General features: G+C 39.6%; 2 protein-coding genes across 2 annotated transcripts; both read left to right on the plus strand.

Annotated features, from left to right (window-relative positions):
• Nucleotides 1-932: 932 nt before the first annotated feature.
• On the plus strand, nucleotides 933-5,586 carry LOC146699043 (myelin-associated glycoprotein). Its single transcript, XM_085471982.1, has 8 exons — nucleotides 933-991; nucleotides 1,718-2,119; nucleotides 2,801-3,112; nucleotides 3,194-3,457; nucleotides 4,256-4,528; nucleotides 4,809-4,911; nucleotides 5,004-5,169; nucleotides 5,267-5,586. The coding sequence occupies exons 1-8, from the start codon at nucleotides 949-951 to the stop codon at nucleotides 5,420-5,422; spliced, it is 1,719 nt and encodes a 572-aa protein (XP_085328108.1). The 5' UTR covers nucleotides 933-948; the 3' UTR covers nucleotides 5,423-5,586.
• Nucleotides 5,587-6,544: 958 nt separating this feature from the next.
• xrcc1 (X-ray repair complementing 1) lies at nucleotides 6,545-26,249 on the plus strand. The gene is made up of 17 exons (XM_085471971.1): nucleotides 6,545-7,092; nucleotides 7,191-7,283; nucleotides 8,368-8,475; nucleotides 8,563-8,721; nucleotides 9,060-9,137; nucleotides 10,189-10,312; nucleotides 10,514-10,620; nucleotides 12,539-12,701; nucleotides 12,778-13,018; nucleotides 14,128-14,244; nucleotides 21,152-21,233; nucleotides 21,308-21,407; nucleotides 23,219-23,267; nucleotides 24,088-24,224; nucleotides 24,368-24,458; nucleotides 24,554-24,629; nucleotides 25,176-26,249. Exons 1-17 carry the CDS (start codon nucleotides 7,042-7,044, stop codon nucleotides 25,281-25,283), a joined length of 1,884 nt encoding a protein of 627 aa, XP_085328097.1. The 5' UTR covers nucleotides 6,545-7,041; the 3' UTR covers nucleotides 25,284-26,249.
• Nucleotides 26,250-27,137: the final 888 nt, after the last annotated feature.

Below are 27,137 nucleotides of genomic sequence, written 5' to 3' on the forward strand. Positions count from 1 at the left end.
ATGGAAACAAATTTAAAATAAGTTATAAAAGTTGTTCCACATGTAGTCTGTGTTGAATATCTGCTCTGTCACTACACACTGCATGGAAATGAAATTACTCATATTAATATATTTAGTCAGATCATTTTAAAAGGTGTTAAATAAAGACTAAGTGCCCTAAAATTATTTATGCCAAATTCAGTTTACGAAATATGTCTCAATGTACGATAATAGAGAAAACAATTCTTATTTAATCTAAGGAGCTTGGAAAGAAAAGCGTCTGGACTTCTTTAAGACGCTTTTCTTTCCAAGTTCCTTAGACTACGATGACCTGGATGACTGAGAACCTTCACAGACAATTCTTATTTAAATGCTTCAACTTCATAAAGTTTCAATATTACACTTTCCCCCTTCATCCGTGATGACCTACTTACACACATGCAGACATTTGCTGTCAACAGCATAGCAAATATGTCACTAAAAAGTTAATATTCAAACCCCTCTTTTTTTCCACACTCTTTTTTTTTTCACTATTGTGGTTTGGCTGGTCCGTACACAGGGAATGAGAAATGTATCAGATTTGAGTTGCTAGTCCCTTTGAGGAACTGGGCAACAGCATGAGAGTGACTCACTCACTGTCATGTGCTGTCTCATAGCTGCTTGCTGAGGTCTTTCTTTCCTTTGCAAAAAGGACTTCAGCACTTTAATGATTTTTGGATCATTTATAAGCTATATATATTCTAAAGTTATAACCCTATGATTTATTTGTTTTATAATTACACTATGAGCGACAAAGATAAGTGGAGGTAAAATAAACAAATATAATAAACAGTCATTTGATAATGGACGTTTGAGGGGGGCATCACAGGAAGTCATAGTACCAGTTGCATAATGAAACAATCAAGCTTCCCCCTCTTTGCGCCTTTGTTCATCCTTCCCTGTCTGAGCCATCAGAGCAGGGCTGCAGACATGCAGGCAGACATCGTCTTCCTTGTGTGTCCTCTGATTTTTGGTAAGTAATTAAACAAATTATTGATCATTTTAAATATACTTTAAACTTTCTTGAAAAAAAAAGAAATTCCAAAAAATTAACATAGTTGCTTTTTGGCTACATTTGGAGGACGTTTGCCATGTGGTGTAATTTAATGAATCCCTGTGCTCCACTGGCTTCTCCTAAATTATCAATATAAGAGGTTTATTTTAAGTACTTTTTTTGTCTTTTGAATGTTTTCTGCAAAATATTTTGTGCTGATGAAAATTAAATACTAACAAATCAGATTGTAATTTTGTAATAAAATGCTCTACATTTTTATAACTTAAAACAAATGTTTTTCATTACAAGAACATAGACATGTTTTGCAGTCTGAATAGTAGATTTAACTATTAACAGAGTTAAAACTCCAGCTGCTCTCTTCCTCTTTCTAAATATACAACTGTTGCAAAACAGTGTGGTATTTGTAAGATTTCCAGATAGCACAAACCTCTTGTCATATAAAGTTTAGTTTTTACGATGACCTTTCTATACAGTCTCAAGAAATCAATGCTGTTACAGCTTTTACAGCTTCTTTTTTAAATATATGAAATATTTTAATCAGCCGTGTCCTTGAGACATTCTCTTATGCTTTTTAGTTGTCATAATAAAACTGTGAAATATCACTGCTGTGTCTCAATTATGTAAAGTTCAATCTACTGTCGAATAATGCTGGATAAATGATTTTCTGTGCTTTCTGTACAACAGCAACATTGTGGAGGGGGGTGCAGGCTGTCTCTCCTGTACCCTCAGTCCCTGACCGTGTCCAGGCTCTGGTGGGCACCTGTGTGGTTATTCCCTGCTCCTTTACGCCTCCAGCCCCTCATCCTATTAGAGGGAGGAAGCAGTGGGTAGATGTGCGGCTAAGGTTCAGAGGTGGTGGCCCTTTTTTTCCTCTTCAGAGCACCGCTTTTAACAGCCAGGACAAAGGCCAAGTGAGCAGGGATTTCCAAGGCAGAGCATCCCTCTTTGGCGAAATCGCAGATGGTGACTGCTCAGTGAAAATCGAAAGGATCAGGGAGGATGACCCCCAGGTGTTTGAAATTTCTCTGAAGACAGTGGGCGACTCACTCTGGGGGAAGCCAAGGAGCTTCAATCTGGACCGTATTTGTGAGTGAGGAAAACAATGCATGTCCTCTTTTCTACTTTTTAAAACACTTTGATTTTTTTCACATGATAAATATTACATAGAAGAATTATTAGTACAATCAGACAATAGAGAATCCCCCGCATTGAAAGTTATATTTAAAAAAAAAGCTGCATGAAGTGCATATGTGTCTTAAGCAGATTAACTATTAAATAAACTTTAAAATGTTTCCCGTGAAAACATATTTTCTTAAATCTAAAATAAATGTACAGGAAGAGCATTAAGCATTTCTTTTTATCTTTACATTTATAAATAAAAATTCACATTTTCTTTATAGAGCGCCAATTCACAACTATAGTCACTCAACACACTTTATATTTTAGGTAAAAGACCCTAACAATCACACAGCGCCATCTTAGCAAGAACTTCATGAGACTGGGAAGGAAAAACTCTGGTTTAACAGGAAGAAGCCCGACTAGCTGTTTGGGGGTGAATCAATATCAACTACAGGAAAAACACAAAAGAAGAAATATGGGATTATTCATTAAACAGTTTTGTTTCTATCACATATGAGTAGACTTGTTCAGTAGTTCTAGCACTAATGGTTGTTGTAAGAGAATTCGTCTTTTTGCTTGTATGATTTTTATGTTTTTAATACACTAAAGTGTTAAAATCATAATGATGGAGATTTTCCTTCTTGGCAGACACCCCTGAAGCTCCTGTCATCAGCGGCATCATGTCAGCCACAGAAGGACAACTGGTCACCCTGAACTGCTCTGTCAACTACCACTGCCCCTCCAGACTGCCTGATCTGCAGTGGAGGTGGGAGCGAGGAGCCCAGAAGAATATAACTGAACCTGGGGAAGTACAGACACTCTACCCAGATCCCCACAGGAAAATTTTACTGGCCTCTTTGACCTTTACTGTAACACACCAGGTGAAGCCCAAGCTCAGGTGTCAGGTCATCTTCCCAGGCCCTAAAACACTATCCACTTTGAAGGACCTACATGTGACGTGTAAGTATAAATTTGACACGTGTATTTGTGCTCCTGGCTCAGTAAGCTAAAACCTTTCTTTTTCCCTTTTAATGCTCTTAGTTCCTCCAAAAGATGTGAAGATTCAAGTCCAGACCCTGGCAGTGAAGGAGGGGGGCAATGCACTGCTCATGTGCTCATGTAAAGCTGACCCTCCAGCAACAGAGTACCACTGGTCCTATAGTCAACATGGCCGCACTGTGCACCTCAACCAGCGAACGCACACAGTCCGGCTGTACAACGTGACACGAGATATGAGGGTCCGGTGCGTAGCTCAGAACCTGATTGGCCGAGGAGAATCGCGACCCACAACTCTTAATATACAATGTAATTCTACCGCTTCTTGGTCTTCTCTGCATCCCATATATACGTGTTGTTAGGTTGCACCCAACTAACCAAACCATAGGATTTGATTTAACCAGGCATTTATTTGGCATCAAATTAACAAGGTTCAACAAGTAGAGCTTGATAAAAACAGATGAGGGGGATAATAAAAGGAAAATAAAACAACTACAGGTGCATAATTCAAATCCAACTGACAAGTAAAAACTGAAATCTGAACTTTGAACTCTCCCAGGAGAAAAAGCAATTGTTAAGTTTCAGTCATGTAAGTAGGTTGGTCCATGACAGAAACACAAAAATTAAGGGAAAGACAATAAGCTTTTGTTGTGTGAAGATAGAGCAAACTGCAGAGCAGCCATTGAGAGAAACAAAAAACAGGTGATTATACATTAACCAGGATGGATTTGAAAATAAAGGGCAAAAAACCTGTTTATCACCCAGTACATTGTTATGTGTACTGGGTGATAAGCAGGACAATTAAATCCCAATGAGTTTGTCTTACACAGAGTTAAATGTGGAGCTTCTGCATGCATCTATTTGATTTCACTGACCAAACAGTCTGCAAGGCCTGTAAAGACACTAATCACAGCCAATAAATAGTGAATGAACTGTTGTTTTTACATACGCCAAGTAGGCTAGAAGGCAACTCATTTTCTGTAAATTTCTCATCCAACCCATTCAAAATATTATAAAATTGCCTTTTAATCCTTAGATCCTGTGTTTTGTGTAGATATATCCTCATAAATATTATTGAGAACCTAATGACAGTATTATCTCTTCCAGATAAGCCGGCCATCATCCAGCTCTCCTCTACCTGTACTGTAGAGGAATCAGAGGTGGTGTGCCAGTGTTCGGTCGACTCCAACCCTAAACCTGCAATCACCTGGAGCGTTAATGGGTCTGTTCCACCTCAAGATTACAACGTGTCTGTAACATCAGAGCCCACTGTGCTAACGGCTATTCTGAGAGGGCAAATGGAAAAACCTCAGATGGTGATTTGCTTTGCTTTCAACGCTCTGGGAAACGACTCGCTGGTCTTGCTGCAGGGAGAAGAAGGTGTGTTCAAAGCACTGTTTTTCCATACTAAGAAAGACAACAGCCCTGCCTCTTGTTTATTCACTCTGATGTCTTGCTTGTGTTGAAACTTCTGTGCAGCATGCCTGCAGCTTAAAAACACAAGTAGAAGAAAAGAAGCTGCAAAGAAAACCAAATAATTTTCTTGAGCTATGATTGAAAAATCTGATTTTTCTTGTTTGCACTGAAGTTTGAAGTTGATATAATCCAGTGATGGGACACTATATGCTGATCCACTGCTGCTCTTGTGGTCCACATACAGAGATAGCATTTTTCCTGTGGTTGGTTTTACCTGCTGTCACTGCTGTCCTGGTCATATTCCTCCTGGCCCTTCTTGTCTACTGCTGCAAAAAGAGAGCTAGAAAGTATGTACAGAAACATTTCCTGTTAAAAGTTTGCTTGGATTGTGTCACGCCTAATTATCAAGTCTATCAAATACCTGTTCTGCTTCTCTCAGGCACATTCTAAGAAGACATCCCACCATGTATCCTGGAGGATTGGAAATTTATCAGGACAGGATGCCTCTATATATAAACTGCACAGAAGTGACTCATGTTTACACCAATGGCAGCTACCAGCTTGTTTACCAGAACTGCACGCCTCTTTTTGTCCGCACTAAGCAGGTATTTGATAACCTTGATCTTTCAGTGCACAGTTTTTCCAGAGGAAATAGCAAATCACTTATTCCAGTGCAAACAGCTGCTCTCCCTTTTTTTTTAGATCCGTCCAATGGGCAGGAGAGGTGGGGAGAGACGAAGACCTGGACCAGGTGGAAGAATTAACCAAGAAGCTGGTCAGGAAGTCAGAGGCGTAAGAGAGGTGCAGGGTACAGCTGTGGAAGATGCAGAGACGGGCATCTACCTGGAAATTCTCTGATCACAAAGCTAAATTACAGTTACATTGTACATTGGATTAATACTGTTCTCAGGATATTGCATACATTGTAAATCAATACTTGTATATATGTCATTTGCATTTGATAACATTGCACTCTGATCTGTGGTTGGTCTATCTTTCTTCTAGTTTCTAAACTGAACAATTTCTGCCATCGAGTGACAGAGATGTGCTTTGCTCTTCAAAAAAAAAAAGAGCAAAGGGAGATGAAAAGGTTTGATGAAAGAGTTTTCATCATTTTATCTGTGAAGCCCTTGAGGAACAAAAAGAAAACAGACCCTCAAATCTGATGTAGTCTGGCCAGACCACTCAGTTGCATTTCTAAAAGCAGCTGGAGCACAAGAGTGATCCTCAGGAAGCTTTAAAAGTTTCTCTGGAAGGACAAAGAGCTGCTCCAGCTGTGATGAAATTTATAACATTCATTACATCAGCAGTGACTCGGTTGTGTTAAGCATACCTGGAAGTTTTTCTTGTGTTGGAACTTTAATGACTTCTTTATGGCTATTGTTTAACTAATTTCCCTTAGTGTTCATCAGCTTCATCAGCTTGAGTATACGGAGTTCAACAGTAAACAACAAAAAAGAATAATGCAGAGAATCCTTCCTTTCATGCTCATCTACTCGAAAAGTCAAATTTATTTACATGTTTGATTATGAACTTTTTTTACTTCACTTTTTTTGTATGCATACTGAATCAGTGCACTTTTATTTACACTGGTCTGTACAAATGTTTCCTATATTATATCTTCTAGAGCTTTCTTATCTAATTTTATACTTCTGTAATTATGTGTACATTGCTGATCTCCAGTTTGATTTATGATGTACTCTCAATTTAAAAACACAACCTATTTTTGGGCTCTTTTTGTTGCTGGTGTAATGCATAATTTTGCAGATATGGTGTTATCGAACACTGACAGCTGAAAGGCTAATGTACATTCTCCCTGCTCTGAGATCTTAAAGTGTCTGCTCACGACGTTTAAAAGTGTATGTTTTGTCACAAAAGAGACAAACTGCGCAGGATCGGAAAAGATTTCAAGAATAAGTGCTCTCTTTGAATGCCTCTTCACATGGTGACCGACTGGTGGCAATATAAACCTCAGTGACACAACAATTCAATCATAGAAGAAGAAAATAAAGCTCTGATTGGATAGAAAAGTCGTTAGTCGGAAGGTACGTCATATCCTGGCGTTTACAGGCTTTTGGTGGGAAAATGTGTGCACCTTCACGCACATTTAACTCATAATCAAAATCTGTGGTATGAATTTTCTGTAACAGCAGAGTAACGGATATATGCCATGCCTATAACGCTGTGAACAGATTACGCGGAACAGCCCTTTAGGTGTGCTAAAGTCACCAAAATCATTAGGGAGAGTTGCCTATTGTTTGTTAGCATGCTAACATGTTAGTCATCGGTTTATCTGACCAATAAGAAATTAAACTTTCAGGATTAAATCACTTCCAGTGGAGAGAAACTGGATGTGTCATATGACTTGTTAGCCGTTTGCGATCGCTTCGTGGGGAGGCACGCGCCCGTTTGGTTTATGTGACTGATCAGTGAATCGATCAGCTTTTAGCCTGACGATCATCAGTAACAACAACGAAATGCCAGAAATCAAACTCAAGCACGTCGTGTCGTGCAGCACCGAGGACTCTGTAAGTGCAACATGATGTATTGCTTTTGTGAGATTTGTATGAAGAAAGCTGAGCTGTGAGGCTGCTTCATACTCACATGTGTTGTGTTACAAAAACAGACGCACAGGGCAGACAACCTCCTGAGCTCTGACACGTACAGAAAGTGGAAAGCAGCCAGACCCGGGGAGAAGCAGATATCAGTCATTCTCCAGGTTTGTTTGTTTTGTTGTTGTTTTTGTGTGTTCAAGTGACACCAAACTAATTCAATAACATGTGAGGTGTCGTTGATTAGATTAGTTAGATGGCAGATACTTACATATATTACATAAACACCAAATTACACACATGTAACTTTGGGAGAATCATACAATCTATTGAATTCAAACAAACTTTTTGTATTTGCTTTCTTTACACTAGAAGAAGTTTACACGCAAATTATAATTATAAAGTGAATTTCAGACGTTGTGTTACCGTCCCTGGTCATAACCTGAGATCCGCTGTCTCTGCTGCCAATCTCACAATCACGACTCACAATCACGACTGAGAACTAATCACTTTCTCCAAGTAATCATTTATATTAGCTTTTTTCCAATCTTGCCCTGTGAGGGGCGGCAGATGGCTGCTGGAGGTTTCTTCCTGTTAAAAGGGAGTTTTTCCTTCCCACTGTCACTAAAGCGCTTGCTCATAGGGGGTCATATGATTGTTGGGTTTCTCTTTGTATGTATTATTGAAGGATCTACCTTACAATATAAAACACCTTGAGGTGACTGTTGTTGTGATTTTGTGCTGTATAAATCAAACTGAATTGAAGCAGTCTGTAATTTTGTTTTGAAAGGTGCTATTAAATAAAGTTATTGCTACTGTTATTAGATAATGATGATCAAATATATTTAAAGTTATGCTTTGAGTTGCTCTAAATAATGTGTTTATCTGGTACATCACCAAATAAAATTGTATACTGATACATCCAGGTACTTTTAACATTTCATTTGTTATTAATCATGTCTTTCTTACCATACAGACAAATTTGGTGATATTTGCATTTATCTAGAAAAAGCTGAATTTGTCTTTATTGTGCAGAGATCAGACGGCTGAATGCAGCACCACGTGGTTTTAGAATAATTCGATTAATTAATAGTGTGTTGATTCTTCTCTTGCTTTACTTTCGGCCTTAGAATAGTTTTTTTTTTCAAGCTTTATTTAACCGCAGCTCTTGAGATTAAGAATCTCTTTTGGAAGTGTATCCTGTGCTTCCTTGGGAAGTATTACCATGCAACTTTTACTTTTCTCCCTCAGTTTGAAAAGGAAGAGCAGGTGCACAGCATTGATATTGGAAATGAAGGTTCAGCTTTCATTGAGGTGTTGGTGGGGAATTCTTCAGCTGTCAGAGATCAAGACTATGAGGTATTCTTACAAATAATAATAATCGCACTTCCTGAATGCTGTAATGACTTCATTTTATCCAGTCTGATTTTAATCTCACTCTTTTAGGTTCTCCTGGTTATGTCTTCCTTCATGTCGCCCACGGAGAGCCGCAGTGGCACCAACATGAACCGTGTGCGTTTCTTTGGGCCCAACCAGCTGCAAAAGAGCACAGCTCAGGAGAAGTGGGACAGAGTGAAAATTGTGTGTAGCCAGCCATACAGCAAGGTAAGTGTCTAAGAGTGTTTGATGTGTAAATTGACAAGTCCTTTGTAATTAGCAAATATATCTATTATTAAGACTGAAGCCGTTTATGGAATGATGACAGTGTCTGAATACAGCAGTGCAACAGGACCTGTTCTATAGTGTCAAATGAAAGCAACGTAATTGCAGTGCAGCGTGGTTTTCCAGTTACGGTAACTTTTTATTAAGCAATGAAATATAAGCGCTGAGATGATCCTTCCAGATCCTTTGTCTCAGGTATCCTGTTGTTGAGGCACCGTTTGAAGTTTGAATTGTGTCTCTTTGATGGAAATATAATGTGAATCTGTCTTTGCTCTTTATAGAATATTGCATATGGGCTTGCCTTTGTTAAGTTTCATTCGCCACCTGACAAAAACGATCCTCCTCCAACTTCCTCCCCAGTAAGTACTCCACTGAGACCATGCACACCAATCAGGAAAAACAGTATGCCCTCTGATAGGTGACGTGAATAAGACCAATTATCTCTTCATCTTGGCAACTGTTAGTGGGTTGGATGTATTTGGGAGCAAGTGAACATTTTACCCTCAAAGTTGATGTGTTAGAAGGAGGAAAAATGGGCAAGCAAAATGTTTGACATAGTCCAGATCGTGATGGTACATCTCCAAACCTGCATCTCCTCTGGGGTGTTCCCACTCTGCAGGGGTCAGTATCTATCAAAAGTCGTTCAAGGAAGGATAAGACGTGATGGGGTCATCAATGCACAGACAAGCTACTGTACTTTAGCCTTTACAAAGCCTAATATTCTATTACACTAATAGAAAGTAAAAAATATGAACGCAGTTTTTGGATTGGAAAAAATTCTGACGTGCCTTAAAATGGAATTTTTCCAGGCCTACAGACGGCTACAATAACAGCTTTCTCTGTCTCAACCTCACACTTTCCAATTGTATGGGCTCGCTGACTCGTTTTTGGATCATATTAACTAAAATGTTAGTCTGGTCATACTATATTTCAAAATGTAGCTGTGGTATGAAACTCCACTGTGACACGCTGCCCTTCTCATCACATCTGTTTTTCTTTTAGCAACTGATGATGACGAATGGTGACAACTGTTGAAGTGTTGAGGTTCATTCGCCAATTCTGTCTTTTCAGTGATTTAAAACATCTTTTAAATGTTTTAAATCACACTCCAAGTTAATAATCTGTGCGACTTTGTTATAGTAAAATTCAAAATGTGCTTGCTGAGGTACTCTTTTACTTGAACAGGAATTTTTACTTGATTTATGTTTTTTTACTTTCGTTTATGCTGTAGTGGGAATTCAGCATAAACGCCTGACGCTTTTGTTTTAGCACTTCCTGGATATTAATCTACTTTCTTACTCATGGACTCATTTGTCATGTTACAGCCTTTTTGCTGTATTAGGGGAAATGCACTTCCATCTCTCTATCTTCCTTATTGCCTCTGAAGTCTTCCTTCTTCTGTCCTGTCAGAAACTGACAAAGCTGGGACAGTTCAGGGTGAAGGATGAGTCTCCTGCATCCGGGCCCAGCCTTCAACCTGGCAGTCTCTTCTTCAGTCGGGAGAACGCAACAAAGTCGAGCACTTCACTCAAAGGTAAATCCAATTATTTGAGTCTACCTGCTGCTGGAGGCCAGTTAAATTCTTTATGTTCACTGTAATAATAAAACTGTAATTTTGTTAAATAATAAAAACTCAACAGAGCACTAATTAGTTTTAAAAGAAGTGATTTCAAAGACATTCTTTATGATCAGGCTGCTTTCTTTCTTAACCTGCTCTCTGCACCTCTCTCTGTAGCGTCTCCTCAGAGTGAGAAGATAAGCTACGCTGCTGCTGCTCTGCAAGCAAGCGGCAGCTCCCACTCATCAGGCCAGGCCTCGTCTTCCACCTCTGCCTCACCACAGGTAGTAAACACCCCCGCCCTCCACTTAATGGGCAGGAGGATTTTCTCTATATTTAGACCACATGAAAGTGGATAGTTTGTTTTAGTTTGGGATCTGTGGTATCATGTGATACTGTAGCATGGTGGCTCAGTGGTTAGCACTGTTGCCTTACAGTAAGAGGGTTCTGGTTTCAAACCCAGAAAGGTCACTGCATGGGGTTTACATGTTGTCCCCATGCTCACACAGTTTTTCTTTGAGAGCTGCGATGAGAATGAAAAAGATACCAGGTTAATGCTGCCTGTGGCAGCTTCTTAATCTTAAGAGTTTCACTTCCATCAAAGCTTTTGATCTAATAACTGAAGTAAAAATAGGTCAAGGTTGGAATCATTGTTACTGAGCACCTCTTTTCACAGAACTGCATCGGTTGAAGATCCTGGTTTCATTGAGTTATTTTCCCACATGCACAGTCCTCATGGTTCATTGATAAGGAAATTTAAATCTGAGATGGAGGGTACCTCTTGTTACCGGCACAGCCATTCCCCTTTAAGAACCTGTGTGTGATGTAATTCCCTTGTTGTTTAGTGTGCGAGAAGCAGCTGGTGACAGAAGTGATTAAGTTCCCAGAATCACAATTAAAGGGTCTGAATATGCACATGTTTCAGTGTAAGGCCGAGACCCCAAAACAAAGACTTTCTTCTTTCTTTCCCCTTAACATTAAATATTAGAAGGTAATGAGCCAGTACCAGCACATCAGTATTTTAAACTTTCAGGGAGCCTTAAAAAAACTTCAATTTCAAACTCTGAACAGCCTGTGGGGTGTCAATAGCAACAATGGCAGAATACTTGAAACTGACTTTACCTCATAGTGGGCATTGATATGAACTTTTTTGTAAATGCACGTATTTAAACTGGAGTAACATTAGGCTAAGGTAGCTTGACTGAAAGAGAAATACACGTGTGCTCCCTGGTTTATTATCATGACAAAACTATATGGTTGAAAAATAGGAAACTGTTGTGAAATAAATTTGATACTTGTAATTTTTTTTATACTTTTTACCTTCACCTTCAAGAAAGCCTAAAATACATTGTGTATTTTTTTTTCCATGTGTACATGGCACACATGGAAATGCACCATTGTTATTTTGCTTGAGGACACCTTGAGAAGGAAAGTAGGAGGGGCTCAGACACGTGGAAGTGACAGCCGCATGTCACTTTGGCTTTTGAAAGGAAAATTGAATAAAAGCCACCTGCTGCGATGAGCTGCACAAATACATGCCTGTGCATAGTAAAGCCAGCTGAAAGCTACCCCAGTTAGATACAGTTGTGCACGTAAGTTTACAAATCCTGGCAAAATTTATGATTGTTTCTTTGGATCATTTTTCTGTTTTGTTTTGATTTCATTGTCAAGCTGGAATGTCCAAGTGCGTCCTATGCACAGCTTCTGGGCTGATGTCTACAACTCTTCCTTCAGTTCAGAAACCAAAGTTTCTGTCTCTACTGTTAGGCACAATGTAAGCATCTGCTTTGTGACATGGGTACAGCAATGTTGTTCTTCTGGTGATTTGACCATGTTGCCCATTTTTTTTACCCATTTGTTTGTATCCCAAAAAATTTTCTGTGCAGTTGTGGCTGATTTTTTTTTTTTTTTTGTATTTATTATTATTTTTTTTTTATTTTGATGGTCTTCTAAACGTGGCTTGGTTTCAACATAATCCCTCATTTTCCACTTCTTAAATAGAATTTGAACAGTGCTGATTCTCTATTCCTTTATATATAAAGTTCCACTATGTTCTCCCACAGATCCTTTGATAATTCTTTTGCTTTCCCCATGACTTCATTGATTTTATCTATAGACTACAGTAATAATATAAACTGGTACCAGGTGTTAGCGGACTTCAGGCATGAAATAGCAATTTCAACTCTGAATTTTCACCTCTAGCCACCAGCAAAAAGGAAATTTGAATTCAGCAAAGAGCGACAATCTGCTCCCGGCCCTCCTCCCTCGAAGAAAAAAAGTCCATCTGGTTCACCTGAGGGTAAAGCCGCAACCCCCAAACACAAGCCGAGTTCAGTCAGTACACCCAGCCCAAGCACGGCCAAAGGTAACACAGTCTCGGAATCTTTGCATTATTTATTCATGTGGAGAACTTTCCTTGAGTTTTCTAATAATCTCTACAGCATCACCAGTTCAGAAGGCTGCTGACAGGAAGAGTGAGAGTGAGTCTAAACCTGAGCCTAAAACTAAACAGAAGGCCAAATCCCAGAAAGAGCAGCAGGTCCCATTCACCCGGCTCATGGAGGGGGTGGTGTTTGTCCTCAGTGGATTTCAGAACCCCTTCCGAGGGGAGCTGAGGGAAAAAGCGCTGGAAATGGGAGCCAAGTATCGACCCGATTGGACGCCTGACGCCACACATCTTATGTAAGTTGCTGAAAGGAATGAATTGGCATAATCTAGCATTCATAACTTTAATTCATCCCTGAATTTAATACTACTGACTTTAGATGAAAAGATTTATTCCATTGTCCGTGTCTGCTCAGTGAATTGGGAGCTAAAGCCTGCGGGTGGTTAGTGTATTAGCAAAAAGTGGGAAACGGGGAGTCTGGTACTGTTCAAGGTTAACAAAACCTGCTTATCCAAACTTCTGAATTACTTATTGGCATTTCTGTCTTTGTGGTGGGCTAACAGCTGCAGGCTCTATCCTCTAGTCTTATGCTTTATGGACAGACATTAAAGTTATATCAGTTTTCTCTGCTATTTTTTATGATTTTAGAACAGTAAAAATTTATAGTACCTACTGTTCCGAAGGACATTTGGGGTGTTTTTTCATAACCTCGTGCAAAAATATAATGTCACTTTATTTACAGTGTTGTTGGGTTTAGTTGACACCACCAACACAACATCAGTTCTACTAAAATATGGCTTTTATTTTACCACATCAGCTCAAGCTGTTAAGGACATTGTTTACTGCCGTCCTTTGGTGTCAAGGACAGCTCACAAATATAGGATTCACCAAGAGAATGCGTGGAGATAAATGAGCAAATGCAAAAGAGCTGCAGATAAGGCAAAAGATCAATATGTGGTGAAACTGCAGAAAGTTGGCACATGATAAAAATGAAGGGAGATAAGCAGAAGGAAAACGTTTTCAAGCTATGCTTTTTATAAATAGTTTTAAAATTGAATGTTGTGTGAGACGTTCAAACTGAAATATCATAATGATCTCTGAAAATAATCACGGTAAATAACGAGATCACGTTATCTTTCAACAAAATTTCAAACGTGCCTTGCAAGAGATCTGTGTTGTAATTGTTTCAGATGGGTTTTTGTGTGTGTGTGTGTGATTTCGATTATCATCTTTGAAAAAGATCAGAGTTTTGTGTAAAAGTCCTGTCAGCACTCGCAGTAATTCAGTTTGATTGCATCTTGATCTCTGCTGTCAGAGCAGCCTGCCCTTGTTAGCGTCTCTTTACTGATGTAACCATACGTGTCTCTGTGTGTCCGTGCATCTCTTTCGGCCCATTAATCTGCAGCTGTGCCTTCGCTAACACCCCCAAGTACAGCCAGGTGAAATCAGCGGGTGGAATCATCGTACGCAAGGATTGGGTGCTGGATTGCCACAAGAGGAAGCAGAAAATCTCCTACAAAAGGTTAGTGGGAAATGCAGAAGAAATGATTTTACTTTAATAACAGACAGTGGCTCAAGCTTGACTACAGGAACTTTAAAAGGGCACTTCCACTCAGTGACAGCCGGGTTATAACCTGGAACATGTGTCCAACATTTGAATCCGCATCTGATTAAGGCCACGTCGGCATCTCTACATCACACGGTCTATGCAAAACACTCTCATTGATTAAATCATCCCAACATACACCCCTCACAGCAGTGTTTGCCGCTTGCTGCAGAGAACATTATAACCTTGAGCAGATGATCCTTGCTGTGATCACAAATTCAACCCACCCAACTCCAGCAGCTATCTAATTATAGGGCTCATTATAGGGGAAACTTTAGCAGCATCAAGATCCTTCTGTCATCGCTCCACACAAATCTGTGTGTGCTGAATAATGTAGAGCTGGATGCTCATCTCAGGCAGTGGATGGCCCAAATTAATTGGGATAGGACTGCAATTTACTTTATGTAGCTGGGCCCTATAATATAAGGAGTCCTTTCATACTTGTTTTGTTGGCAGTGATTGCCTCTGGTTCGAAGTCGAGCCATGCAAGGTTCATTAAGCTCAGGCATATGTGAGTATATGAAACCTGGTATTCTATAAGCTGTACTAATTTTAATCACTGTTATTTGTAAGTAGTTTTGTGTACATCTTGCTAATGAATCAGCTTCATCCCTGTGTTGTATAGTAATAATGTTACTATACTAAAAACAATGGGCAGGTGGGGCTAGTGGTTTCTGAGAGCCCAATATTAAATATTGTACTCCATTGCTGCTTTTTTTGTGTGAATTTCCTGAACTGTTCTGCCTTTTTAAAGGGTCTTATCTTGAATGTAGTCAAGAAGACAGAATATATGTAAAAACACCTATTACTCATACCCTATAGCAATGGTCCCCAACCCCCGGGCCAAGGACCGGTACCGGGCCGCGAGAGTTGATATTGTAAAAAGAAGGTACTGGGTTTGAATCCACCGGCTGTCTAAGGATTAGGATTTGGGGTTCGGTGTGCAGCGTTTGCATGTTCTGTTCGGGTGCTCTGGCTTCCTTTCTCAGGCCAAAGACATGCATGTTAGGTTTAATGGCAGTTCCAAACTGGCCAGATGTGTGAATGTGAGAGTGAAGTTTTCTGTGTGTTTGCTCTGCAGCAGACTTGGGACTTGTCTAGGGTGCACAGTGCCAGATATCGCATCAATATCAGACATGTGATAATATCCTAAACAACCCAGTGGCAGTACAGTTATAGTAAGAGAGACACTTCCGACCCCCTTCCCTTTCTGTAGCCGCTTTACTGCAGCCTGAGTTTATCTACACACTTTATGGTTGACAAAGACGGATGACTACTCTTAATGGCCTACGTTTATCTGTGTCTAACTCCTCGTACACAATATGAGACTCACCACCAAATAACAAGCAGTGGGGACGAAACAAACTGTTGAAGACTTCTCAGATTATTTCCTCATATGCTGTCTGCTTCTGCATCAGGCTTTACGAGGGTTTCACCTACCGCTGCCTGCTGTGTTAACATTCACCAATGTGCTTTAAGCAGCCTGCTTGGTTACCCGCGTTTTCAGCTAACTACTTACATGATAATAAAAACTAAAAAAATCCAATAATTGTGAAGCATGTCGTATTCGAAATAATTTTCTCTGAGCTGTCTAGACTTTTTCAGAAAATAACATCACAAACAGGAAGGATTGCATGGCTGAAGATAAAATAAGATGTGATGTGGTTCGCTACTGTTCGATGTAGTCAAAGTTAAATTTCATGTTTAGTTGACCGGAGGATTTTTAGAAAAGTCATCATTTGATAGTACTTTTTCTTTGGCTGATTTTTTGTTCCACAAAATCAGGACTAGATGACTGCTGCTGCAACATCCAGATGCAACATCCTTGATGTCATTACTTTGGTAAGTAATGACATCAAGTGAAGGGTGTTCAGGGTTCTGTCCCAGGCAGCATCAATCAATGATTTAAAAACGTATCTTGTACTTGAATAATTGTGGATCTGCATGGTGATTGATGATAGTCGTCAGCACCTCCTAATCATTCAAACCTTGCAGATACTCTAAATCAAAGATTCACATTCATTGCCTGTTTTTACACTGTGCACGAATGCCAGTGCACATTTACACAGTGAGCTCCTCGTTTAACGTTTTCATCATTAAAACTGAAAATGTCACCTCACTAATGACCTTATTATGTTTGCATCAAACCTCGTTTGTAACACCGTGAGAGTTTTCATAATTACATTTATGTTATAACAATATATAAGTAACGATGTAATGAAATGACTCCATAATGGAAAAGAAGCGTCACATTTCGGCTCTGTCTGCATCCCAGGAATGCACTCGGGAATGTCTCAGATGTAATTAATGAGCCCTCCTTTGCTTATAATTAGGCGTGACTATCGGTAGGTGTGACTGTCAGTTCTCAGAGATCGTTGCGGCGATGCGGCAGGGCATACCTCGTAGATAAAACAGGTGCGCTGAAATCTGATATTTTTCATGTCGAACTTCAAAGCTGTAAATGAAAGTGGCCAGAGTTGCAGTGTGATGAGATTTCTCTAGACAGCTACAGTCTGCATATGAGGCACGCGAAGAATGTGAGAGATTGAGGAAAGCTTTTTAAAATAAAATCCTGCTGAAGGGCACAACGTGGAAAAATCCGATCTTTATTTAACGATTCTCAAAAAGTAAATTCAAATGAAAAGTTGACTGCAGCCTGTGTCGTCATTCGCCCTAACGCTCCCCTTTCTGTATCAATTTGTGATAGTAGAGAAGATCTCTCGCCCCCAGTCTGCTTCCCCCTCTCCCGTTGTCAGAATAATCCATTCCCCTGCCCAGCTCCGCTATTGTGCAGCCTGTGGAGTGTGCGGCTTTGATGTATCTTTTATTTAAAAGCTGCATCTGCTATGGGTAATTAAAGGGACCACTTACTTTGATGATGACAAGTACCCAAACAAATACGCACACTCGCACTCAAACTGTTGCTCCCAATGTGCACGCAAACACCGAGCGTCTGAAGGCGAATGCTCACCTTCACCGTTTCCTGACATGCATGCGGATCATGTCATGTATGTGTTAATGAGCCTGTGACATCAGCTAAGCACCCAAGAAATGCTTTCTGCACATTCATTATCCAATCAGTGAGAATCCAGGCGCAGGAGGAGAGGAGAAGGTGCATATTTAGATCCATAGCATCCAATCAAAAAAGAACTCAGTGAGTAAATATATTTCTCAATTAATCAGTGCTTTTTAGCAACGTCTGAAGGAGGACCTGGAGAATACTGCTATATTGCTGCCAGCACAGCAACAGAATTGCATTTTAATTAATTTAAAACGCAAAGCTCTTTCAAACACTTCACTGCACCGTGGTGTTTTGCAAAAAGCGTTAAAGTGCATCAAGTGAGGTCATTTATTTATTAAAAATTAGTTTAACAAAAATATTCTTCGTATCAAAAAAACTTTTCTCCATTAACAAACAAAAATAAAATATTTACAAAATTTAAAAAAAAATGTAGAAATTTAAGGACTCGCAGACGAGAAGCTTTAAGATAAAAAAAAAAAATCAACAGCATTTCTGCCTCATTCATTGTGACTTTAAAGGTTTGATAACACAACCTCATTGAAAGATGCTGATATTGACAGAGTCTAATGTCGGGCTAAAAGCAATGGCAAAGAAAGTATGTCTGTTATTTTTAAAACTGTGAGCGATGAATGCTTAATTCTTTGACGCTGCTTTTCGAAACCCCGACTGCAAGGTGATATATCAAAGTTGATGTTTTTGCTATGCATGGCTTTAATAGTTGAGGGAATTTTACGTACTTTGTTGGACGGTTAAAAAATAAATTCATTTAAAAAAAAAAAAACCTTGAGCTACATATTCTTTCTTTTAAAAATAAGTGTTCCATAAAAATCATTGAATGTTTGTTAGTAATATAAAAATGTTTATTCTTTTACATTTATTTCTGCATTTTTCGTGTTACGTAAAGTTACGTATAAGCTTTTCATTACTGAGCAGATCGAGCTGCTTAACAACTCTCGCTATCTTAAGAAGCCGTTTTTCAGTTGTTTCTTTTGCCCACGTTGTCCTTTTTCTTTATCCAATTTTCTGGACACTGAGTTTTATAACACGAGTAAACATATGTCAGTAAAACTCCCTGTGGTATGTGTGGAAACGATTACACCATAACTGTGGCATTTCAACTCTCTGCACTTCACATTTCCAAGCTAATAAAGTCCATCTGAATTTATATGGCTTGAGGGAAAATGTAGAAAAGGTGGGCAGAAATAAAACGTTATCACTGGACGCTTCCTATTTATACCTGTGTGTGTGTGTGTGTGTGTGTGTGTGTGTGTGTGTGTGTGTGTGTGTGTGTGTGTGTGTGTGTGTGTGTGTGTGCAAGAGCTACAAGACTGGTTTTCTACTCATTACTTGCTTGTTTTTCTACATGTCACATTCAGTAGCATTATCACTACACACAGGTGTTCTTGGTGGAGTTTATTGGACCATTTAGCTTATTTATTCTCTGTACAATCTCTTAAAGTTTTCAGAAAACATTTTAACAATGAAGTAATTTTTGGAAATGTCCCGAGATGTTCGTTTTACCAGTCTGTTAAACAGAAATTTGAATTTAGACTAATCCAACTGTTCTTAAGAGTCTGACTGGGAGTAATTTTAGCAGTATTATAGCTATGGCAGTGCTTGGTATCTGCCCAAGAGGGGATTTTTCTTGGTAGCTTTTGCCCTGCCAATAGAAATGACATTTCGCATCACAATAACATTCACAACAAGATGGAGAAAATCATGATTGCATCTTTGTGTTTGGTCCGGTTGACCACAGAGTTGAAAGGTTGGAGTTTCAGTGAGAAGACTTATTCACCTTGTAGTTGGCAGTGTCGTCCGCCTGGTGCTACAGTAGATGTGGCACAGATGGAAGAGCAGAGAGTGGTGCGACTCCTGTAATCCTCCGTTTGCTCTTTGTAGGTATGAAAAGTACAGGAAACCACATATTTAATTACATGTAAGTTTAAAAAAGGTGGACTTCATCACTGATCCGTTCCCGTGGTTCTTTAATTTTTAGAGCAAACTATTGCTTGCACAGCTGATGTTTATGTAGATTTCTTTTTATTGCGCTGCAACAACATATGCTTACATGTAGACCAGTGTTTCCCGTCACTGTTGGTGTGCCGTGACAGATTATCTGGTTCCACCTGATTAGCACTTTAAGCGACCTGCTTGAGTAACGGGCAGAACAATTACATTCTCTTCCACCAGAGGACAGTGCAACTTCTTGCTCCAATTAAATGGGTTGCCAACTGCCAGTAAAACAGAAGAAGACGAAGAAGAAATTACATAATCATGCTGCAAGTGAGACAATTCAGCATAGCAATCGATAAATATTTGAAAAGAATATGCAATATTCTGTTTGTGATATTTTTGTTTGTTGGTGTGCCGTGTGATTTCTCTAATGTGAAATACGTGCCGTGGCTCCAAAAGGTTGGGAAACACTGATCTAGACTAATCATCATACACTGCCCAGCCAAAGCAAAGGTCAAAATAATTGCGCACATGTTGTGGCATCACTTTGATCAGCTCTCAGTATTTATTTTCATCCAAACTTGCATTAATATTTCATAAAAGATCTCATATTGATGCTGAGTTGGACCGCTGCTTAAATTCTTTCTAGCACATCCCAAACAGTCTCAGTGGGGTTGAGCTCTGGATGCAGTGGTGGTCAGTCAGTGCGTGAAAATTACGTCTCATGGGTCCTGAATCGCTCTTTCACAGTCTAAGCCCATTGAATCCCGACATTTTTATCTTGGAATATACCCATGCCTCAAGGGGAGAAATAAAATCAATTGATGGAAAAACCTGATCATTCAGTATAGTCAGTTAGTCAGCTACTTTAGCACATCTTGCTGAACCGATCCTGACCATCCAAAGATCATAACACTGCTCCTGCAGGCATGTGCAGCAGGCATCAGAAATGACGGGTGCAGCACTTCATCCACCTCTCTCCTCACCCTGATGCCCCCCATCACTCCGAAAAAGGACAAATCTGGAGTCATCAGACCGCTGGGGATAGGGCTCCATTGATCCCTATTTAATTTAAACCCTTTTCCCTCATTGCTCCACAATGATAAGTGCATTTTTTGATAGTACATTTCTCCACAGTCCATATTGTAGAGTAATATAGCAGGTCAGAACAAAACTAAAAGAGCTTTTCTTCCCAGTTTCAACTCTTCTGTTGCATAATTAGATCATATTACACTAAACCTTTTTAATACTGATTAAAAGAGTTTAGAAATGTAACAGCTGTAATTGTTAAAAACTATACTATTGTATTGTTTTACTAAATGAAAAACAAATAAAGCAGGAATGGATTTTAAAGAACAAATGAGTAGTTTCTGTGATTTATGACTTTGCCCGCTCTTATCTTTGTGACATAGGTTGCCTTAATTCTCATTGAAAACTGAAGTTGTTTTCACTGAGTGCTTCAGATGATCCACTTGTGACTGAGAGTAATTGGTGAGAAAAAAAAAAGACCAGCCAACCCCCCAGGAAAATGTATTGTTTGTTTTTTGGGGACAGAAGTTTTTGTATTTCTGTCCCTCGTCCTGCAGAAAACTAGATTTCTCCCACTATGCAAACTTCAAAGTATGTAATACACAGTCTGTGTTTTAAACATTAGGTCGTTGATCTGTCAGCTAAAAGATATTACCATCTTGTTGAAATTTAGTTTTTTTTCTCCCCCTCATCTGACAAGGGATTGTTGCAGTTTGAGTCATTGCACAAGTAGAGCTGATTGGGAACAAGATATGTTGAGGAAAGGTACTTCACTCTTTGGTCTTTAATCATCCTGACACTGTTTTGTTTTTTCTGTAGGTTTCTGATGGATGGACCCGAATCGAGCTCAGAGAGTGAAATGGAAGTGGACGACGAGAGCGAAGAGGAAATGAACACAAAGGTAAATTTGTTTTTTTTAAGTGAGCCTTTAAATATAATCGAATGTCAGGTTTAAAGCTCCCTGCTGCTTTGCAGACGCCGCAGAAGAAGGAGAAACAAGTCACGGCCAAAAAGACGCCAGAGAAGGAGGAGGAAGATGATGAGTATGCTGGCTCCACTGATGTGGATGAACCAGGTTGGCATCAAGCGCTTTTTAATGTGTCTGAACTTTGAGACATTTCTGCCAGCATCAGTATTTCGGCTTGACTTTCTTTCAGGCTGTTATAGGGATAAAAGTCGAGCACATCATTGCAGAAACATCTACAAAATGAAAGCAATGTAAAACATTTTTTTAATGTTATTCAGCTGACTTAGAACCAAGGTTTGCCCGAGACAAATAGACTGAAGGAAATGGCAGGGGATGGGAAGTTGACAGTCGGTTCAATGATCAGGTGAAACGGATGAAATTGAAAAATGACAGCCAAGTTAAACAGGCAATTACAATTTGAATCAAGTGCCAGTAATAGGAACACAAACCAAAAACAAGCAAAAAGGAAAAAGAAAGTTCTCTCTTCCAACATTAGACCGTCATGCACAGACCTGTGTCAGTGTATCTTTGAGTCTGCTTATCGGGTAATATTATTTACAGCCGTCAGAGGTCTTACTGAGACCTCTGACAGGTTTATTTGTGCCAAGAAACTGCTCTGTGAGAATCAACCACAGTGAAGGAAACTACAAACCTAAAGGTCTGGAACCCTAAATTTAAAGCATACTTGTTAATTAAATTCATTTTAATGAATAAACAAGTAAACCTTCATTTGTATATCTGCACTGAAAAGATCCGGGAGCTGAGCGTAAATGGCTGAGACTCATGGAAAATTATTCACTCTGTTAGCTCAAATAACTAGAGATGGAGAAGAGGGTCGCACGTGAGCTGAAGAGGACAGAATGGATAGAGAGGAGGCCAGGGGACAATTTGAGAGCCCAGGGATCAGACAAAAGGGACAGCCTTTATAAAGCACTTGGAAATGGATGAGATGGCAGCACTGCCATTTTAAAAAATAAATAAATAAACAAATAAAAAGAACAGGAACAACATACTTACTGTAGATGCAATTTGAGGTGGGGGGAAAAAAAAGAACAGGGGTAAAATGTAATCACCATAAAGGGACTTGAGCATGAATCTCATTTCTATGTTAATACGAGAGCCAGAAATAAAGTGTTGAGGTGCATCAGAGAGGACAGACAGCAAGGGCTGACCCACCAAACACATACATGACGACAGACGGCTTTTTAATTAGACCACCTTCTCTTTTTCCCGTCAACAACACAGGATTTTACGGTGGTGGCAGATATGCAAGCAAGGTGACATCTACTCAAACTCTAATGTGCAAATTAAAGGAAAAACCTGATCTGATGGCTTGTGCTGTCGGGCGGGGGGGCGTCACTTGGTCCTCACAGATTTGTTCTCAGATGACCTTTATTCTGCGGTGGCACAGAGAGTCGATAAATGGCTAAAAATGATGAAAATCGCATGCTGTGGCTTTTGTGTTAGACGGCTTTCCACCCAGTCATCACCAAACACCAAATGAGAAAATATCTTTTGGAAGAATGGCACTTCATCGTTCCAGCGGGGTGCAAGAGAACTGAAAAATTGATGCTGTCAAGGTGTTTTTGGCAGAAATGGCTCGGCTGGTCTCACCTTTAATTTGGTTCTCGGGTACTCATTAAAAAGCAGATTCGCCTGGTGTGTTTTTTCGCTCCCATCTGTGCTCCATGAGAATTGTAGAAAACATAATGGCAGCATAACAATCTCAATCTCCAGGTGACCAGAATTTAAATCTTTTCATTAGTTTAAGATTAGGGTCATAGAGCGGTCACAGTATTTTGTGTTGTCGGTGAACTCAGTGAAGGGAAAATTGTGTTAAATACAAAACTCGTTACCAACATTTTCAGGCAAACCTGGTGAGTTTATTCACTTAAAAAAAAAATGTCTCATTCTCCCAGGAGGCGATAATGATGAATCTGCAGTGGACACAGAGGATGAGCTGCAGAGGTAAACAGGACAAATCATTTTGATTCTGCTGTTTGTAATGCTCATTCTTCGATAACTAATTCTTATTTGATTGTTAGGGTGCTCTAGTCTTATTCTGATTAATAATTTTAGAAGAACATGTTTTCTTTCGCACCGAGCCAGTTTTTCCCAGCGACTCCTGCTGTTTCCAGAGCATTTCATTGTCTTTTAGGTCACAACGAGCTGCATTTTACTATTTTCCTTCAGCATTACTGCCGTAATCAGCATCGTTTTTGCAGACATTGCAGTAAAAACATATGATGTAATGTAAAAACGCGCTTTATGCTACTTTTCCAGCACCATTCAGCAGATTAAATGAACTCCTGCAAAGACACTCTATTGAATAAAATAGTCTATCTGCTCCCTCAAGATGTTTATGGGAGAAGACATAAAATTCTTGGCTCTTTAATAAACAGCTTTTGGGCACATTAGCCTTTAAAAGAGATACTGCTGTACTAAAGTAGCCTATAGTGTTGTCATGACTAAATCTATATTGACTTTATGACTATATTGCTGATGTTATATATAATATGTATATCTTACTTGTTACATTTAGTCCTAAATGCACAGTTAAAACAACATTATATCCTTTTTAAAATTTCTCCATGGTCTTTAGCTGATCCCTTAGCGAGATTCCCTGGATTCCCTGAGCGAAAATAATGAAAAGATTCATTAAATGTGTAAAAAAGACAGCAGAGCTGTGGCCCCTGCTAGAATGTGGCCACACAATACCAAGAAAAAAACCATCTTTTGAGAGCAGGCTTGTTAACATGTAGGATAAAAAGGTTTGTCCTTGTGAAAGGGTGGAAGAGGGGAGAAAACAGAAGAAAGCAGCAACAGAAGGAACGGTGGTGAAGGACGAGGATCCTTACGGGGGGTCGACGGATGAAAACACTGACGCTGAAGCTGAAGAGGATCATCCCATCCCCGAGCTCCCAGGTATGCATCAATTAGTTCCCATCCAGCTTCTGGCTGCTTGTGTTTTGCTTTCTTTATTTTTTCTCCTCTTTTCTTATAATTTTCCTACAGACTGTGTTCCACTCTTCTTGATCTTTTGCTTCCCACTTTGTCTTCTCTTCTAGATTTCCTAAGCGGAAAGCACTTTTTCCTCTACGGTAAATTCCCCAATAACGACAGACGACTGCTGTTACGATACATTGTTGCCTTTAATGGGTAAGAAAGACTTTCAGTGGTTATTCCCAATGGACAAAAAAAAGACATAATCTGTGCAATTATAATTGTAATTTATGTGCCTGTCTTTGCTACAGAGTGATCGAGGACTATATGACAGAGAAGGTGCAGTTCGTGGTGACCAGTGAAGGGTGGCACGACTCCTTTGAAGACGTGAGTCGTACCCTCTTTTCTCTTTTTCTTTGAAAATAAGCAGCCATAACCAAATAAACATGTCTAACAGGGGCTTAAAAAGATTTAATATTCGGTGTACCCATGTGTGTAAGCTTTTTATCTTTTACTCCCACAGTCAAGACAATTTTGTAAAGGAAATTGCTTCACTTAACTTTGTGTCAAGTGTTGCTTTATTATACAGTGTGCACAGCTAAAAATAAAAAAAGGGAGAGGAAATACCCTTTAAATTTTCCACTCCAAGCGTTATCAGCCCAGAGTTCTGAGCCCTTTTCATTTGCACAGTATACACCAGTATACACCACTTTAGCATTCCCAGGACAAATTCAGCAGCAGTGGGGACTAGTACCTTTCAAGTTTAGGTTACTATGGTTTCCAGCCATTTGCGTGCTTTTTTAGCATTTGAATTTGAAGCTTAGGTATAGTTTGAAGGGTTTTAAAGGCTTTACACCTCAGCCTGTCTGACCATTTGTAATGCAAGTACATGACATGACTGCGCTTCTTGCTTTTGCTCTGACTTCCTCGCAGGCGCTGATGGAGAACACCAATCTGAATTTTGTCAAACCGGAATGGATTTATGCAATCAGTGCACGACAAAAGATGCTGCCCTATCAGCCCTACACCGTCGTCCCCTGAACTATACACTGTATGCAGCGTGCGGCCGCACTCACACCCTCATCCTGATGAAGGAGCAGCAGGGAAAGCCATAAACACATTTTCCGTTTCAGATAAACAGCTACACTTTCAAAGAGCAATAAGTCAACTGTTTGTTATTATCGATGCCTTTATATTGGACTTCATATTTGATATACATATAATTTCTCCACCTCAAGCAGTTTTCTCTGCAAATGTTTTCAACCTTCGGCCAAGCGCTGCAGACTGTCCACTACATAGTGTTTCTTTCTTGGGGTTGTTGTTAGGATTAAGTATAGGTTTATTTTTAGATTGTGCTCTCGAGGGTCGTTAGCCCCAGCTTGGCCAGGAACCAATTTCATCATCTCCACCATCATCTTCATCATCCATGTGCTGCTGAGTCTCTTGGGCTTTGCGAATGAAGCACACACTCTGGCTCAGGTCTTTTGAATTTCTCACTTCCTGTGCTGCAGTTTGTTGCTGCTCGCTTCGGCTACCTCAGGCACTGTCTGGAAATGAGTTACCACCCTGTCCTGACAGCCAGCAGCACTGATAATACACCATTTGTGTAAGTGGGAAGACTATTATGAAAACGACCCAAAGTCAGGTGAAAGATGTCAGTTATGGAAGGTTACAGCCATGGAAAAAAAGAAGAAACTGAACATTTTTGTTCTTTGTTTTATTTGATTTATTTAAAAAGGGATAACATTATAAATTTCTTTGTCTTGATAAATGAGTTTTGGTTTTATTCGTGTTTGTAGAAGAAGCACAGGCTGAGGACATAAAACAGACATCAGTGTTAGCATCCTTTTTAAGATTCTCATTAATTCAAGTGCAAGTGTCCAGCTTAACATCTCCTTTGCTGCTTGGCCAAAGTGGCTTGTTCAGTTCTCTGTCTCAAACTTCTTTTTCCTTGTAATACCTAATTATTTTGTCTAAATAAAAAAAAAAAAGATTTTTAATTAAAAACTTTGCTCTCTTTTCTTTTTATTAATCAAACTGTCTCTGCACTGAGCTGCTCTCATTTCTTTCTCTGCCTTCACTTGTGTTTGCAGCTCGAGAGGCACTCTTCCTTTTCATTCCTTCTGTGATCTCTAGTCCTCTCTCCTCTCTAATTTACTTCTCCTCCTGTTTTGTGCCCTGGAGCCACTGGGTCTTCTGCTCTCTCAGTCAAGGGGATTAGAAAGATGCTATGTGCATGAGAGACGGGTGAAGGAGTGGTGGTTATAGGGAGAGACACTGCAGGAAAGATGAAAAGGTTTGGATTCTCAGCAAGGATGCGTTTTTTTGTTTTTAAAGTGGCCAACTATTGGATTGTCTTCTCGTACAGTTCTTGTCTAAGGTGCAGTTGCACACATACTACCAAGTGTGAAGCATCGCAGGGACGCTTGCAACAACTTTGTTGCAGGAACTTATTTGTTTCTTGTGAAAGAAAGAGTTGCAAGGTCAAATCCGTTCAGGTCTCGAAGCGGTGAAATTTACGGTAGCAAGTGGTGTCGACTGAAAATTTGTCATATTTCACTGAAAGGCTGTCTGTGAGACAGCAGGAAGAATTGGCTGCTTTTAAACCTTCAAATTTGACAGGTGGACTTTGTTAAATAGCAGTTTCCACCTTACTCTTGTCACCTTGATTTCTTCCTGGCAAATTCATTCGTTCCCATGAGCATTTTTATATCTCTTGTGAATCTTGGCAATGACTTTTCCTGACAAAAGCTTTTCTCTCTGGCTCGTGAAATATTTTGTTTAACTCTGTAGACCTAGTCCTCTTTATCTGTGCCATGCAGTACTGGATCTCCCTCTCTCTTGTTTTGAATTAATTTTCTTAGCAATTTTACTGTGGCACAATCATCTTTAAAC

This window comes from Copadichromis virginalis, linkage group LG11 (genome assembly GCF_057382275.1).
Source record: "Copadichromis virginalis isolate Kocher_CV1m ecotype Utaka linkage group LG11, C_Virginalis_male_GT1.1, whole genome shotgun sequence".
NCBI lineage: Eukaryota > Metazoa > Chordata > Actinopteri > Cichliformes > Cichlidae > Copadichromis > Copadichromis virginalis.